The sequence below is a fragment of the Danio rerio genome, chromosome 7 (assembly GCF_049306965.1).
Source record: "Danio rerio strain Tuebingen ecotype United States chromosome 7, GRCz12tu, whole genome shotgun sequence".
Classification (NCBI taxonomy): Eukaryota; Metazoa; Chordata; class Actinopteri; order Cypriniformes; family Danionidae; genus Danio; species Danio rerio.
The window spans coordinates 65,241,865-65,255,995 of NC_133182.1; the positions used below are offsets into that span (position 1 = coordinate 65,241,865).

The 14,131-nt window shown below is 36.0% G+C and overlaps 2 protein-coding genes across 3 annotated transcripts in view; both read left to right on the plus strand.

Moving 5' to 3' along the window:
• Positions 1-13,960, plus strand: part of rbpjb (recombination signal binding protein for immunoglobulin kappa J region b) — a 127,018-nt gene extending 113,058 nt beyond the window's left edge. The window contains 6 exon segments of the mRNA NM_001083551.1: positions 973-1,110; positions 8,024-8,136; positions 9,276-9,416; positions 9,832-9,987; positions 10,462-10,565; positions 12,042-13,960. Of these exon segments, the coding sequence (NP_001077020.1) occupies positions 973-1,110; positions 8,024-8,136; positions 9,276-9,416; positions 9,832-9,987; positions 10,462-10,565; positions 12,042-12,369 (980 nt within the window). The 3' untranslated portion in view covers positions 12,370-13,960.
• stim2b (stromal interaction molecule 2b) overlaps positions 1-14,131 on the plus strand; it is an 860,843-nt gene that overhangs the window by 613,433 nt on the left and 233,279 nt on the right. The window lies entirely within an intron of this gene.

Sequence of the window (14,131 nt, forward strand, 5' to 3'; positions counted from 1 at the left end):
TAAAATCACCCTCATATGCATTTAAAAATGAAAGTTGTAGGCAGCCATTACATTATTTAACCAAAAGGTGGCGACAACCAGCCATTAAAAATATGCCCCTGAGTAATTCTTCAGAAATGATCATCTAGCAATGAAACATGAAGTTTTACGAGTGAATATCATTTAATAAAAATGAAACTAAAATAATAAATGTGGGTTGTACAATTGATAATGTTAGATTTCTACATTTTAGCGTTATCAACAACAGTAGTGGTAACAGTGAATTATTCACAGTACTGAATATTTTACTCTTTATTTTTATTCATCTGATAATTTTTTTCATTTTATTTTTAATAAAGTTACAGGTTGCAAGTTCTTTTTGTTGAAACCAAAAGTGTCTCGCAGGGCTGTTTTTGTAATAAATAGAAAGCAAATGGCATTTGTCTCCACCCCATTCTGCCTGATCCGAAAAATAGTCTGTGACTAAAAAACCATAATGTGATCCGAACCGGGAGATTTGTGATCTGTTACATCACTAGTATTTATTATGTATTATTATTTTAAAAGATCAAAATAATAAAGAAATGATTATGTCATTCATTTGTTTTATATGTTTGTATGTATATTGTCAGTATATTTTCTCATTATTTGTTTTTGCAGGATTTGTTACATTTTAATAAGTAATATTGAATTAATTACAAAAAATGTTTTAATCGTTCAAAACATTTTCTCAGTTATTTTTCTTTTATAATTTGTTGAATTCAAATAAAACATTTTAGGCTAAAAACATATTTTAAAAAAAATTCAAAAATAGCTGACTGTGAGTAAATTGAAAACATGCTCAATCTTTTGAGACCATTTGACTGAACTAGATTAGTTTACACTAGTTTGCAAATCGAAAAAAATGAATGGGATTTTAAAGCAGGATTTTTGATTACTTCTGAAGTCTCAGTGGTTTATTCTGACAGATTTGTGCCTCTTCCCCTTGTGCAGTCTGTATAGCATCAGGAACGAAAGTGGCGTTGTTTAACCGGCTTCGCTCACAGACGGTCAGCACACGTTACCTGCATGTCGAGGGAGGAAACTTTCACGCCAGCTCGCAGCAGTGGGGAGCCTTTTTCATCCACCTCTGTAAGTCTGACACACGTGCGCCAGTATAGAAACACTGAACTGTAAGATTACTGTAAGTGGTACTTACAAAACCGATGGCATTTTTTTAAGCAGGCAGGCATGTGACTGGATTATAACCTAATTAACAAATTAAATCCAATTTTTATTTATATAGCACATTTAAAACAAACAATGTTGACCACAAAGTCAGAAATATATAAATAAAATTAAAAATGTATTAAATATTAAACTCAATGTTATAGAGGCATTTTGGGATTACATGGAGAACTCAGAGAATCAAGCAATCAGTTAGTTATTAAAAGATGAACTTAGTGAAGAGCTGCAAGAAACATTTTGTACTTCAGAAGATTCTCCCTAAAAAAAGTTCAAGAGAGTAGGTTGATGAGAGGTTGTGTTACATACAGGGGTCCTTTTGTTTTTTAAATTGTGTTATTTTCTGTGCTTTTTGTTTGTATCTTAATGAAGAGACCAACAAATATGGATGGTCTTTTAAACTTGAAGGCTTAGTTTAATTCATTTTTTCATTTTCTTTTCACCTTTATAAATCAGGGGTCGCCATAGCAGATTGAACCACCAACTTATCTAGCATATGTTTTATGCAGCGGATGCCCTTCCAGCCACAACCCAATAGTGGGAAACACTCATACACTCTCACATTCACATACACACTACAGCCAGTTTAGTTTATTCAATTCCCCTATAGCGCATGTGATTGGATTTGTGGGGAAAACCAGAGCAACCGGCGGAACCCATGCCATTAAGGGGAGAACATGCAAACTCCACACAGAAATGCCAACTGACCCAGCCGGGGCTCGAAACCAGTCACCTTCTTGCTGTGAGGTGATTGTGCTACCCACTGCTCCACCATGACTATTTTATATAAAAATGAAATTTACTCCCTGATTTACTCACCTTCAAGTCAACCTAGATGTGTAAGTCTTTCTACTTTCAGCTTAAGATCATCCAATCAGAGTTATTTTTAGGAACAATCTTGACCTTTTCCAGCTCTACATATGGCAGGCATTTGGCAATTGTTTTTTTATCAGCAGTCTAAAGCTCGTCTAATAAATCCGTAAAATAACAAGTGCTTCACACATCTCAGAGTTACGGTCTGTTTTAATGAATTCATGCATTCTGGTAAGGAATGAAATCCATATTTAAAACTTTCTGAACTGTTTTGTGTAACATCCGCCAGTCACTCTCTATCATCATGTTCTCTTTATTTCGAGGTGCGTGTTTCAAAACTATCTGGATGCAGCCTGTATGATGCAAACTGAGGCCCCGTTTACACTAGTACGTTTTAGTTTTAAAACGGCGTTTTAGAATGAAAACGATCCGCGTCCACACTCGCGTTTTACCCAGTGTTTCTGAACTGCTCTCCGTCCACACCAAAACGCTGAAAACGCACATCACGTGACCACACAAACACACTTTGGCAAGCGCTGCAGCCTGTCTACCCAGATGAGAGCTCTGCTAGTCGGACTTCTCATCAAGCATCTCCCGCTGGATCTAATCTCACTATATTTATTAAACGGGATATTTCATTTATCTTGTTGTCTTTATCTAACGACATATTCCCTGACTTTGATCTTTGAATCTATTACTTGTTCTCAGGTAACGTGTTTTGGCTGAGCGCAAAGATAAGTTAATGAGTAACCTTAGCCTATTCTGTATATTGACTGATCGCTTGCCTTTATTTCCTATAATGTATAAACTTATTGTATGTTATACTTTTAAAATGGCCATTATCGATTCTTAAAACTGATACTCAGCAAAAGAGAGGGTGTGTTTCGTATTTTCACTGAAATTGAAAGGAGGCAGTTGTTATCGGCTCCGTTTTGTTATAAATATCCACACAGTGAAGATGACGCTCATCTTATGCAGCACGACGCCTCAACATTTCTGCTGTCTAAGTTGCTAATATTAAAATGAAAATAGGCAGTTCCTTAAATCATGTTTACATTTTATTGTTGAGAAAGTGAAACAACGAAGCCAGGGTGATGTGAATGAAGATATAAAGTACACTGTTCCCTTTGAAGATTTACCCGTGTCCTCGGTATAGTCTGCTTTTCCATATCAAACTGAGAAGAAGAGACTGCAGCCTTGATCAAACTTGCGAAGTCTGAACTTACACGGAGATAATGCAGGACTGAACTGTGTGTGTTAGGCTACTTAATATTCAGGAAAAGCCCCAATCAGAGAGGCGAATGTCTGCAGCCCCGCCTCCGTTTTCAGATGTCTCCGTTTTTCATCATCCACACTGAGACGGAGCAGCATCGTTTCAGAATGAAAACGGCCTCTCCAGCGTTTTCGAAACGCTCCGTTTTCGGCACTCGAGAACTCCGGCGTAGTGTGGACGGTTGGCGTAACCGTAGCAAAACTTATGCGTTTTCAAACTAAAACGCATTAGTGTAAACGGGGCCTGAGATTGCGTCACTCAGCGATGCAATGTCAGACACAAAGCACTCAATGGATTGACGTCACTGTGATGGGTAGGGTTATGGTTGGGTTTAGGTGAGCGCATTAAAAAGCATTTGATGCAACTCAGATTGCACTGCACCAGGTCTGCATCCAGACCCCTCACATCAGCTGGACAGGATGGTATTTTTCTATCTCTTGAAACAAAGGATTTGATTTTTGACAGAATAACACATGGAAATGCAGTGAAAAGAGATAGACCAAAGAGAGATAGACAAAAGCTAATGGTAGTCTTTTGCACCAGGGCTAAACAGGGCCCGTAGCCAGTCTATTGGAAAGGGGTGGTTCTTTTTTCCCCAAAAGTGGACATTTTTGCAGTTATTTGCTTAATTTTCTATTAAATTATGTGGATGAAATGCTGCGTTTTCATGACATCTTAAGCACCAATATTTGCCGGATCAGCTTGTCAGATGATGATCTTAACCTTACTTTTTGATGCAACAAAAATATTTCCTACATTTTTGTCAAAGTGCTAACCCTACTAGTTTACCACAAAGTGTTTTCTTTAGAAATGTGCATTTAAAATGTTAGTTATTACAGTTTTATGAATTATGTAATAAGATGTGAATTTTAAATAAAACATTTTGAACAAAGAAATATGAAAAATGCTTATTTTAAAAAATTCAAATGTGATATCCATGATATAACAAAAAGGAATCTGTTCAAACTTGTTTTAAATTAACAACTGCAGGCTATTGACCTTATTCTACAATGTGGATTTTTGCGATCATTTTAGAACCTCCGATTCCGCTATCTACTGTAAGGGAGAAATGACTAGGAATAATAAATAACTATATATCCATGACTATACAGACAAAATAGAATAATATAACAATAAAACATCAGTTTAGCAGCATATCAAGCTGTTTTTAACATCTAAAAATAATGGAAGTAAATGAGACTGGAAGTCAAATAACAAACTTTCCAGCTCATTTCCTCTGTTAGAATTTGTCCAGTTGAATAGTTAAAAATGTAATTTGTCCTCTTTTTTTCTATTGGTCATTTTCATAATTTATGATGTCATACTGTCAAGTGGGACAAATGAGCAGTCAATTTCTGGGCTTTGTCAATGGAACCACCCGAACTCCCCCTGGCTAGGGGCATGCTACATTTACTTGATTAAAAAGACATTAAAAGAATAATAATGTGAAACTACTACAATCTTAAACTGTTGAATGTTTTATTGTATTTTTAAATATTACTTATTCCTGCAATGGCAAAGATTAATTTTCCGATGCATTTTTATTGTTTTTATAATCACATCATAAAAATTAATGATGACACAGAAATTAAGTAACATTTCTTTTTATTAATAATTTTTATACACTTTTTTTTTTTTTTTTGCTTTTTTCTGTCTTGTATCATCAGATTAATGTATCCTTGCTTTAAAAAACTTCACATCAACTCCAAAGTTACAGTATGAGCAGTTGCAGAGTACAAAGTATTTGGCATCTTAAACTACTTGAATACTTTTTTAGAAATCTGACATCTAAACAGCACCTAACCACAGTTGACTTGGTTTATGTAATGTTTAGGCGGAGGTCTAGCTGCGGTCTTTCATATCCCTGAGAGCAAAGTTGACTATACAGGTGTGCTCAAGGAAATCATGTTTACTTGCCACTACACAATGTCTCAAATATCTGAGTCATAAACAGTTGCAATATGTTCTTTAAAAGCAGCAGTCATTGCAGCTTTTGTATTTTATTTAGTTTTTTTTCCATTTTGAATAGCATAACTCACATCTGACATATCTGAGCTTTAGATCTGAGTTTTGATCAGATTGCAAAAGAAAGTGGGAGCAAACATCTAACAATTGGAGCAATGGAACAGAAACAAAAACAGGCAGTTTACAATTAAGAAGATTGGTTCTAGGATGATGACCACTGGACATGACCAAATTGGAGGACATTATTTTTGCTTTACATGGATGGCTGGTTTCCCAGTGATGGGTTGCAGCTGGAAGGGCATCCGCTGTGTAAAACATGTGCTGGATAAGTTGGTGATTCATTTTGCTGTGGTGACCCCAGATTAATAAAGCCGAAAAGAAAATGAATTAATGTATGGTTGGTATTATGATGTGCGTCAAATCAAAAAATAGTTTCACTTAACTTTTTTCCTGCCTGGATGATCGAAAACGCAAAAAAGCTTCCCTGCCATTGACAAGATATGTGAAAATCGATGTGTTGTATGTTTATTACGGCCCTGAGTGATGAGTGATGTACGTGGTGTCAGATGCACATGGGAGTGAAATCTGAGAAAGAGAAAGTAAGATCGTAGGTTAAAATAGAATATTTTCAGGAATGTAAACAATAACAGTGGTGCTAATGTATTTCTTGTTTAAATTTTTTTTAATTTCTATAGCTTCTGAAAATACAAAAAGCCACATATTAATAAATAATGTTATGATAGCTGCTTTAACATTAAGGTATGATTGAATTACCTCTTGTTGCAGTTATGAAATAGATTCATAACAGGCAGAAAATGTTCATGGGCCAATGACCACATTGAAATGGTCTAAACAACTTTACTGTTTTAGATCAGGGGCCTGTTTCAGTAAGGAGGTTCAAACAACTCAGAGTTTAAACTTGAACTCTGAGTTGATTTACCGAGAGATTAAAAACTCAGAGTTTTCGGTTTCAGAACAGCTGATCTGAGTTGGGTCAATCAACTTCGAGTAGACCAACTCAGAGTTAAGCGCGCACACCGTGACTTTAAAAAGGCATTATCAATGGAGCGCAGACATTACGAGTGACTATGGCAATATCTTATAAAAGAGATCACCATTTCTTTCTCCAGCTGAACTTGATGTTCTCATGCAAAGTTATAGCAAATATGAGTGTATATATTTGAAAAGAAGCAGCCATCAGTGAAGAAGAGACAGTTAGCGTGGGAAAACAGCTGCTCAAGTTAGTGCCTAATTTCACTTTTTAAGTGTTTAAATATTTAAGTATAATAAAATAAGTAATGTAATTTGTGACGTTTATATTTTTTTTCTAAACTTTTTTATACATTTATTAGTTTTAAATGATTTAACAGTGCACTTGTGTCTGCCTTTTTTATTGATCAAGTAATAGAGGTTAATATAACATTTAGAAGGTAAGCAGTACTAAAAATATTTTTTAGAATAATCCCATTAATCTAGTTACAGTGCATGTCGAAGGTGAATTTAATTTAATTATTTATTAAAAAAGGATAAGCCATTCTAGTACAGTTCTTCTGTGTGTGACTAAAATGTAGGCAATAGCTATGTTTCCATCCAAATATATTACATAAATTTATGTGCAAAACAGGAATATTGCATAAAAGATGTGAATAAAATTCCATCCAACGAGTCAAAGAGAAAAAAATCTTCACTTCCTGATTAAACTGGCACCAAATATCAACAGTAAAAACAGAATTTACTGTGGTAGAAGAAGCTGCGTCAATTAATTCTTTATTTAGCCTAATTAATGTACTTGCGCCTCGATGTCAGAAGACAATGCTGAAACACAATGAACACGTGGGGGCGTCTGAAGCCATGAGACGCGGAGACTCACGCACCAGACGTTCGGAGGTAATTAATATACACTAATACTGAAACAGTTAAGGCATTTTAGAATGACTAAAACAATATTTAAGACGTGTTACAGTGTGCTCAGCTTGCTGGTTTGTCCATTTACAAACATTTTCATTATCATATGATCATGATCTTTTTTTTTAATGTACATACTGTAATTTGTTTAGTAAAAGTGTTTCCATCGTAGTTTATGCGCACATTTTCTATCGAATAAAAGTTTATCCTACTCAGTTATGCGCGTTTTTTATGCATATTTTAAAAAGTTATGTGCATCATGACGTTTCTATCAATCGTTTTTATGCACGTATCCAAAATGAGCATTAAAATAGGTGTGTGGAAATGTAAGGCTAAGGCGAGAAATGCCGCTTCATCTTTAAAAAAGGGGAGGAGACCGACAGAAACTCTGAGTTTAGAGAATAAAACCTGCTTCTGACCAGGTTAGATTCACAGAGTAAGTTACCACAGTAACTGACTCTGAGTTAAAGTTACCTTTCTTTCAGAAACAGACTTGACTTACCCTGCTTTCTCGAGTTTAACAAACATGCCATTTTGAAACGGAAAACCCAGAGTTTCTCTCATTTCAGGGTTAAAATACTCTGAGTTTTCAGTTAACCTCCTTTCTGAAACAGGCCCCTTGTCTTGACAAGAGACCAAAATAAATAAGCTTTATTTTTATGATTTTTGTCATGAAGATTGCATATCTGTATATAATTTTTCGCAAATTTCTGAGAATTACCAACACAATATTTGTCATTTTTATCACAAAAATTACAAATACAAATCGTGAAAAACTAGGGGGTCTGAATAATAGTGTTTTGACAAACATTATGGAGGGTCTGATCACACAGGATATGCTTAGTCTTTTTAATTGTGTTGTAGTGGATGATGAAGAGTCGGAGGGAGAGGAGTTCACTGTTCGAGACGGATACATTCACTATGGACAAACTGTCAAACTGGTGTGCTCCGTGACTGGCATGGCTCTTCCTAGACTGGTAAGGCCTCGTCAATGTGTGTGTCTTCACTTAACTGATGATTTTCCTCCCGAACTATTATCGCTTATCTCTGTTATCATCTTATTTGTTAATATAAATGACAGCATGTTCACAGTTGAAGACAAAATTATTTCATTCTTTTTTTTTTCCAAATATTTCCATGTTTAACAGAGCAAGTTTTTTTTCCACAGTATTTACTATTACGTTTTTTGTTCTGGAAAACTTTTTTTTTAGCCAAACTTAAAAAGTAACAATGTTAAAATGACTAAGGTCAAAATGAATAGCAATTATAAGATCTGTTTTCTTTAATTGGCTCCAGAACAAACCACTGTTGTCCAATCACTTGCCTAATTAACCAAAATTTAATACTAATATCATGCAAAAAAACTAGTAAAATATTAATTTAATCATGTAATTAATTTCAATATGTAATCATGGCAAAGACAAGATTTATTTGAAGTTATTAGAAATTAGTTATTGAAACTGTTATGTTTAAAAATAATAATTAAACAACACTTGGGAAAAAAAACATTGAAAATTTTGAAGAATTTTACATTTTTAAATTTCATTTTGTTTTCAACTGTACATAATTGATGATGATGGTGAAGCCCTTTTTTTGTCACATACACCTTTACATGTAGCGAAATTACAAAATTACAAACCACAGGAGGGCAAATTCTTCAACGGGATAGCGTTCCTTCTCTTACTTTAGCCTCCATATCAAAGTTCCTAAAAGCAAAGAAGGTCAAGCTGCTCCAGGATTGCCCAGCCCAGTCACCAGATATGAACATTATTGACCATGTCTGTGGTAAAATAAAGGAAGAGGCATTGAAGATGATTCCAAAGAATCTTGATGAACTCAGGGAGTCCTGCAAATTGGACCCCCTCTACATACACAAACATCACAGATACCAGATGAAGACAGGTCAGATGTGAGATAGATTTAGAAAGAGGAAATAAGATACATTTGGGAAAAGGGAGACGAAAAAAAATCCCTTCTCAGTATACTATCAGGTCATTTACTTGTAAAAGTCAGCTTGTACATTGTCATCTTAACTGTTGCCTGTTGGCTACAGGCTCTAATCAACCCTATTTCTTTTCCTCATTACACAAACACACACACACACACACACACACAGATCATCCGTAAGGTGGATAAGCAGACGGCCTTGCTGGATGCAGATGACCCCGTCTCGCAGCTGCATAAGTGTGCCTTTTACCTGAAGGATACGGAAAGGATGTACCTGTGCCTTTCTCAAGAGAGGATCATCCAATTTCAAGTGAGTCGCTTATTGGAAATTCAAAGTAAATCATATCTTACTGGCGGTTTACTGTGATAAATGTGTTTTTAGGTTGTCTGTGGGGTCTATTCCAGGGGACAAATGTTGCCTCTTTATGGAAAGTTCATTTTTTCATTCTAGACAGGGAGATGTAAAACAGAAATTAGATTCAAATATAACTTTGGTCATTTGTACTCCATTTATTTATTTATTTATTAATTATTTATTTGTTTGTTTATTTATTTTATTTCTATCGCAAAATAGACCATCTTAGGCAGATTAAACAAGACTCCTGATTGTTGGGGGGTTTATTTTGTGATAATGACCATTAGATTATATGTCATGCCTAGCATTTGTCTTTGTGAACTGCTGTTTTTGACTTGACTGTGTCTCTGTGTGTTTTGTTTGTGTGAAGGCTACTCCATGCCCAAAGGAACCAAATAAAGAGATGATAAATGATGGTGCCTCCTGGACAATCATCAGCACTGATAAAGCAGAATACACCTTCTATGAGGGCATGGGCCCCGTACACACACCTGTCACACCTGTGCCTGTGGTCGAGAGCTTACAGGTAACACATACACTCTGATTTTTACAGTTAGACACATTTTTTTAGTCAACAAATGTTAATTCTGGAACATAATTCAGGTTCAAACATTAAGAGATAGTTCACCCGTACAAGTTTTGTCATCATTTACTCACCCTTGACTTGATCCAAACCATTTTTTATTCTGTTCCACACTAAAGAAGGTATTCTGAAGAATGTTGGAAACCTGTAACCATTTACTTCCATAGTAGGAAAAACACTATGGAAGACAATGGGTTACCGGTTTTCAGTCCTAGTTCCTACCTCTACTCATTAATTATTCCTAAAACTGAGCTGTAGAGCTGTAAACTCACATCTGATTGGTTGATTGAAATGTTGTTCCAGACTCAAGAAGGATGTTGATCCGGGAACATTTTGTACTTAAGACACTTTTTTTTTTCTTCTTTACACGTCTCTGCCTGTTGTGTGTACATTATGTGTGTGTGTTTGTTTGAGCAGTTGAATGGTGGTGGAGATGTAGCCATGCTGGAGCTCACAGGACAGAACTTCTCTCCAACTCTGCGGGTGTGGTTTGGTGATGTAGAGGCAGAGACCATGTACAGGTATAGATTTGAGAAGATATACATATATGTATTGTTACGTCCTATAAAGCTCTCTGGACTCATTTAGCAACATAAGAGATAGATAAAGGATAAAGGATGAGCATATGAATGAGTTTTGAATCAAGTTTAAAACTCCTATCTTTATTTCAGATACTGATTGATAAACACAAACAAAATATAAGTCAATATAGGCCAATCTATGTAAAATAATAATATTTTACCTAACTTTTACTGTCACATCAAAATAAAACGGAATTGCTTTACTGAAATGTAAAAATGTATGGAAACAAATTTATTTTAGCATGCTTTCAAGGAGTACTCTTGAAAGATAGAGTATGCTTCAAATATTTAGTGAGACATGAATGTGTTTTTAGGCACTCAACTGCATTTAAATGAAATGTGTAGTTTACACTTATATTACAAGCAATTACAGGGTGTCTGCAGGGCCTTAAAAAGTCTTAAAATGTCTTGAATTTCAAAATCAAAATTTTATGCCATGAGAACTCTTATATTCGCTGAAATAGTGTGTTGTAGGTCTTAAATCATTTTAAACAGGTCTTAATATTTCTCTGTCCAAGTAAAGATACCCAGTCAGGGCGACAGCCATCGGTCAACAGTCCATCTCAGTAAAACTTTTTCAAAGAGATATAATTCACAACAGATGTTAGATAGCAAATTGTGTCCACTGTCATATTGGAGTGATATAAACACAATAGGTCTCTTTTTTTAAATATCCTGAAGTTAAATTAGGACCCAAATCACTGTGATTTTGAGGCCCAACGCAACCTGATGTCCCAGCCCACTGAATTAATTGACAGATGTCACGTTTCTATAATAACAAATACAAACACATCCACACAACATTTATTTGCATTTTAATTTATTAAACAGCATTTGTGTGAGACTCATCATTTCAGAAAGGCTTGAATAAACTCCACTTCAAATACATCAAATAAACTTACTTGGTATTTTTGACTACTGAGCTGTATTTCAGCTTCATCTGTGTCTGTCTCTATCACTGACTGCTGTTTATGTGATGTAACGCATGATGGGAAGCAGATGCACATGTGGCAATGGTGGGTGGGGAAAAGCAGCTCATTTGCATTTAAAGCCACAGGCTACAAAAACAGCTACACTGTAGTCAAGTCACCAAAATGGGCAGATTCTGGAGGCTATTATAAATAATCTGATGGGTATTTTGATTTGAATATTTACAGACATCATCTGGATACACCAAAGGCTTATCTGACTTACATCTTATTTAGGGTTAAAATAGGTGCCCTTTTAGTGCAACAGTAATTGACGTTAATATCTGACAGCCTGTAATAAAGACCTCGTAGGTTTTGTTTAATCCGTATGAAAGTCTTATTTGGTCGTTAAAGGAAAATGTGCACTTTTATTAATGCTGTCAGTTCAACATACTGCTTGCAGTGAAGGACTGAATTATTAATAATAATCTTTATATTTTTTCTGAAGGTGTGGAGAGAGCATGCTGTGCGTCGTCCCAGACATCTCCGCGTTTCGGGAGGGCTGGCGGTGGGTTCGACAGCCAGTGCAGGTGCCTGTGACGCTGGTCCGAAATGATGGTATCATCTATTCCACGACACTCACGTTCACATACACCCCTGAACCTGGCCCACGACCACACTGCAGCGCCGCTGGCGCCATCCTACGAACGGGCAGTGCCAGTTTACTCTCAATAAGCGGGAACAGCACAGGAGGGAATGGAGAAACAGCTCCATATGGCACCAATAATGCCGTCACGGCATCATCCTCTAATGCAGCCGCCGCTGTGGTGTTATAACACACAAACTCACCGTATGTGAAACTAAGACTAGAAACGTTGTAAAAGTGCTGCATATTGAATTTCAAAGATAAATCCCTTAAAAGTGGAGACGGAAATCAAGGAATTGATCAGTGAAAAGGCTAAACCTGTGGAGAGGACTAAATATTTGAAATGGATCTTCAGCGCCCTCTTGTGGTTTGGTGCTAGTAATAGCCGGTTTGGTGCTAGCATTAGACAATGCCTGAGAGAAACACCAGCACCTTTAAACAGGTGTTGAAGACCGGAAGACAAGATTCATCAGCCGTGCGCAAAATGCATTGACTGAAAATGGTTTTCTTTCAGTCTGTGTATAAAAGCCTGAGAGGTCAAAACTCTTCGGAAAAGGGTCCCGTTGAAATTGTGAGATAACCCTTTTTAATGGACCAAGGATATTGTATAAGCTTTAGTAAAGGTACATTTTTCCCCCCTCCATACCTTTTTATATCAAATGTTATAATTGTACGCTTTTGTTACCAAATAGGTTGTGCCCCACCTCTGAGCTTGGTTTTGTTGGTTTTCTGTATATAGATACTTTCATATACACCCGTTCGCTTGGACACCTTCGGTTTTGATACTTTGTATTTTGTAATACCTTTTCGTTTTTCATTCATTTGGAAGAAACTCAGAGGGCCTGTTTTTTATCATTGGTTTTTATGAACTCTTTTAAAAGAAAAAAAAAAGCTTTAAGCAATGCCTCTGCCTTGCCTGCATTACGATATGCGCTACGCTTCCTTTAAGCATTTCATCACTGACATGTCTAGATCTCACGAAAGGAACGACGCCATCTTTCTGTGTCTTATTCGGGAAACTAGAAAACACACAATATACTGCATATAGAAGCTTTGGATGCAACGTGTCTCTTCAATACGGTAGCCGTAGAGTAGTTTTGTTCTAGAGCACATGTAGGATATCCCACATATCAATATCAGAGAGTTTACTGTAGTTTGTGACGTTCAAGTTCTGACCGACTCCTAAAGTTTCAGTGCCGTTTTATAACGTTGAACATCCAGTGTTTTGTCTTCCTAAACATTTTTTTAAATTCGGTCCTAAGGGGACGATTTGGAGACGTGTCTACCATTAGATGTGGCCTTACTGGAACAAAGGTTCCCTGTTTAGTTCACCACCTTCAAAAGGAGGTTTACAAACATGACCCGAGGAACCAAGCCTTGCATTTTGAACATTTTACATGCGATTTTTGTGATATTTAAACTTTCTAAATTTTCATTTTGTTGTTCGGATTTAGAAGATTTAAATGTGTTATAGATACAAACATGCCCAAAGATATTATATTGCATTATTGTCTCTTTTTATTTTTGAAAAGTATGTCTGGATTTGTGGCCTACCGCACACCAAAAGTAGGAAGCTTTACTCCGTTGGTCATTGATGTGTTTATCGTGGCCTTGGTGTCTCAACTAGTAGACTAGTATTAATGACAAAAAAAAAAACTAGCTCTAATCAACTCATCAACCAGCACTAATAGTGTTTTGTGATTTTCTTTTTTATGTACAGTAATTTAACTTTTGAATATTATGCGTCCATTTGTAGAAAAAAAAAACTAAAGATAAAAAAACAACAACAAAACATTCAGCAATTCATTATTTTTCCTTGTGTGTCTATGGCTCTTTACCCAGTTTTGTCCTAGGTGTTTCTCATCCAAACCGGTGGGTGTTTAGTGTCCGAGTTTGTCCTTGTATGTTAATGTCTGGCTAGTAAATGGACATTATGGGACTAGAAACATGAA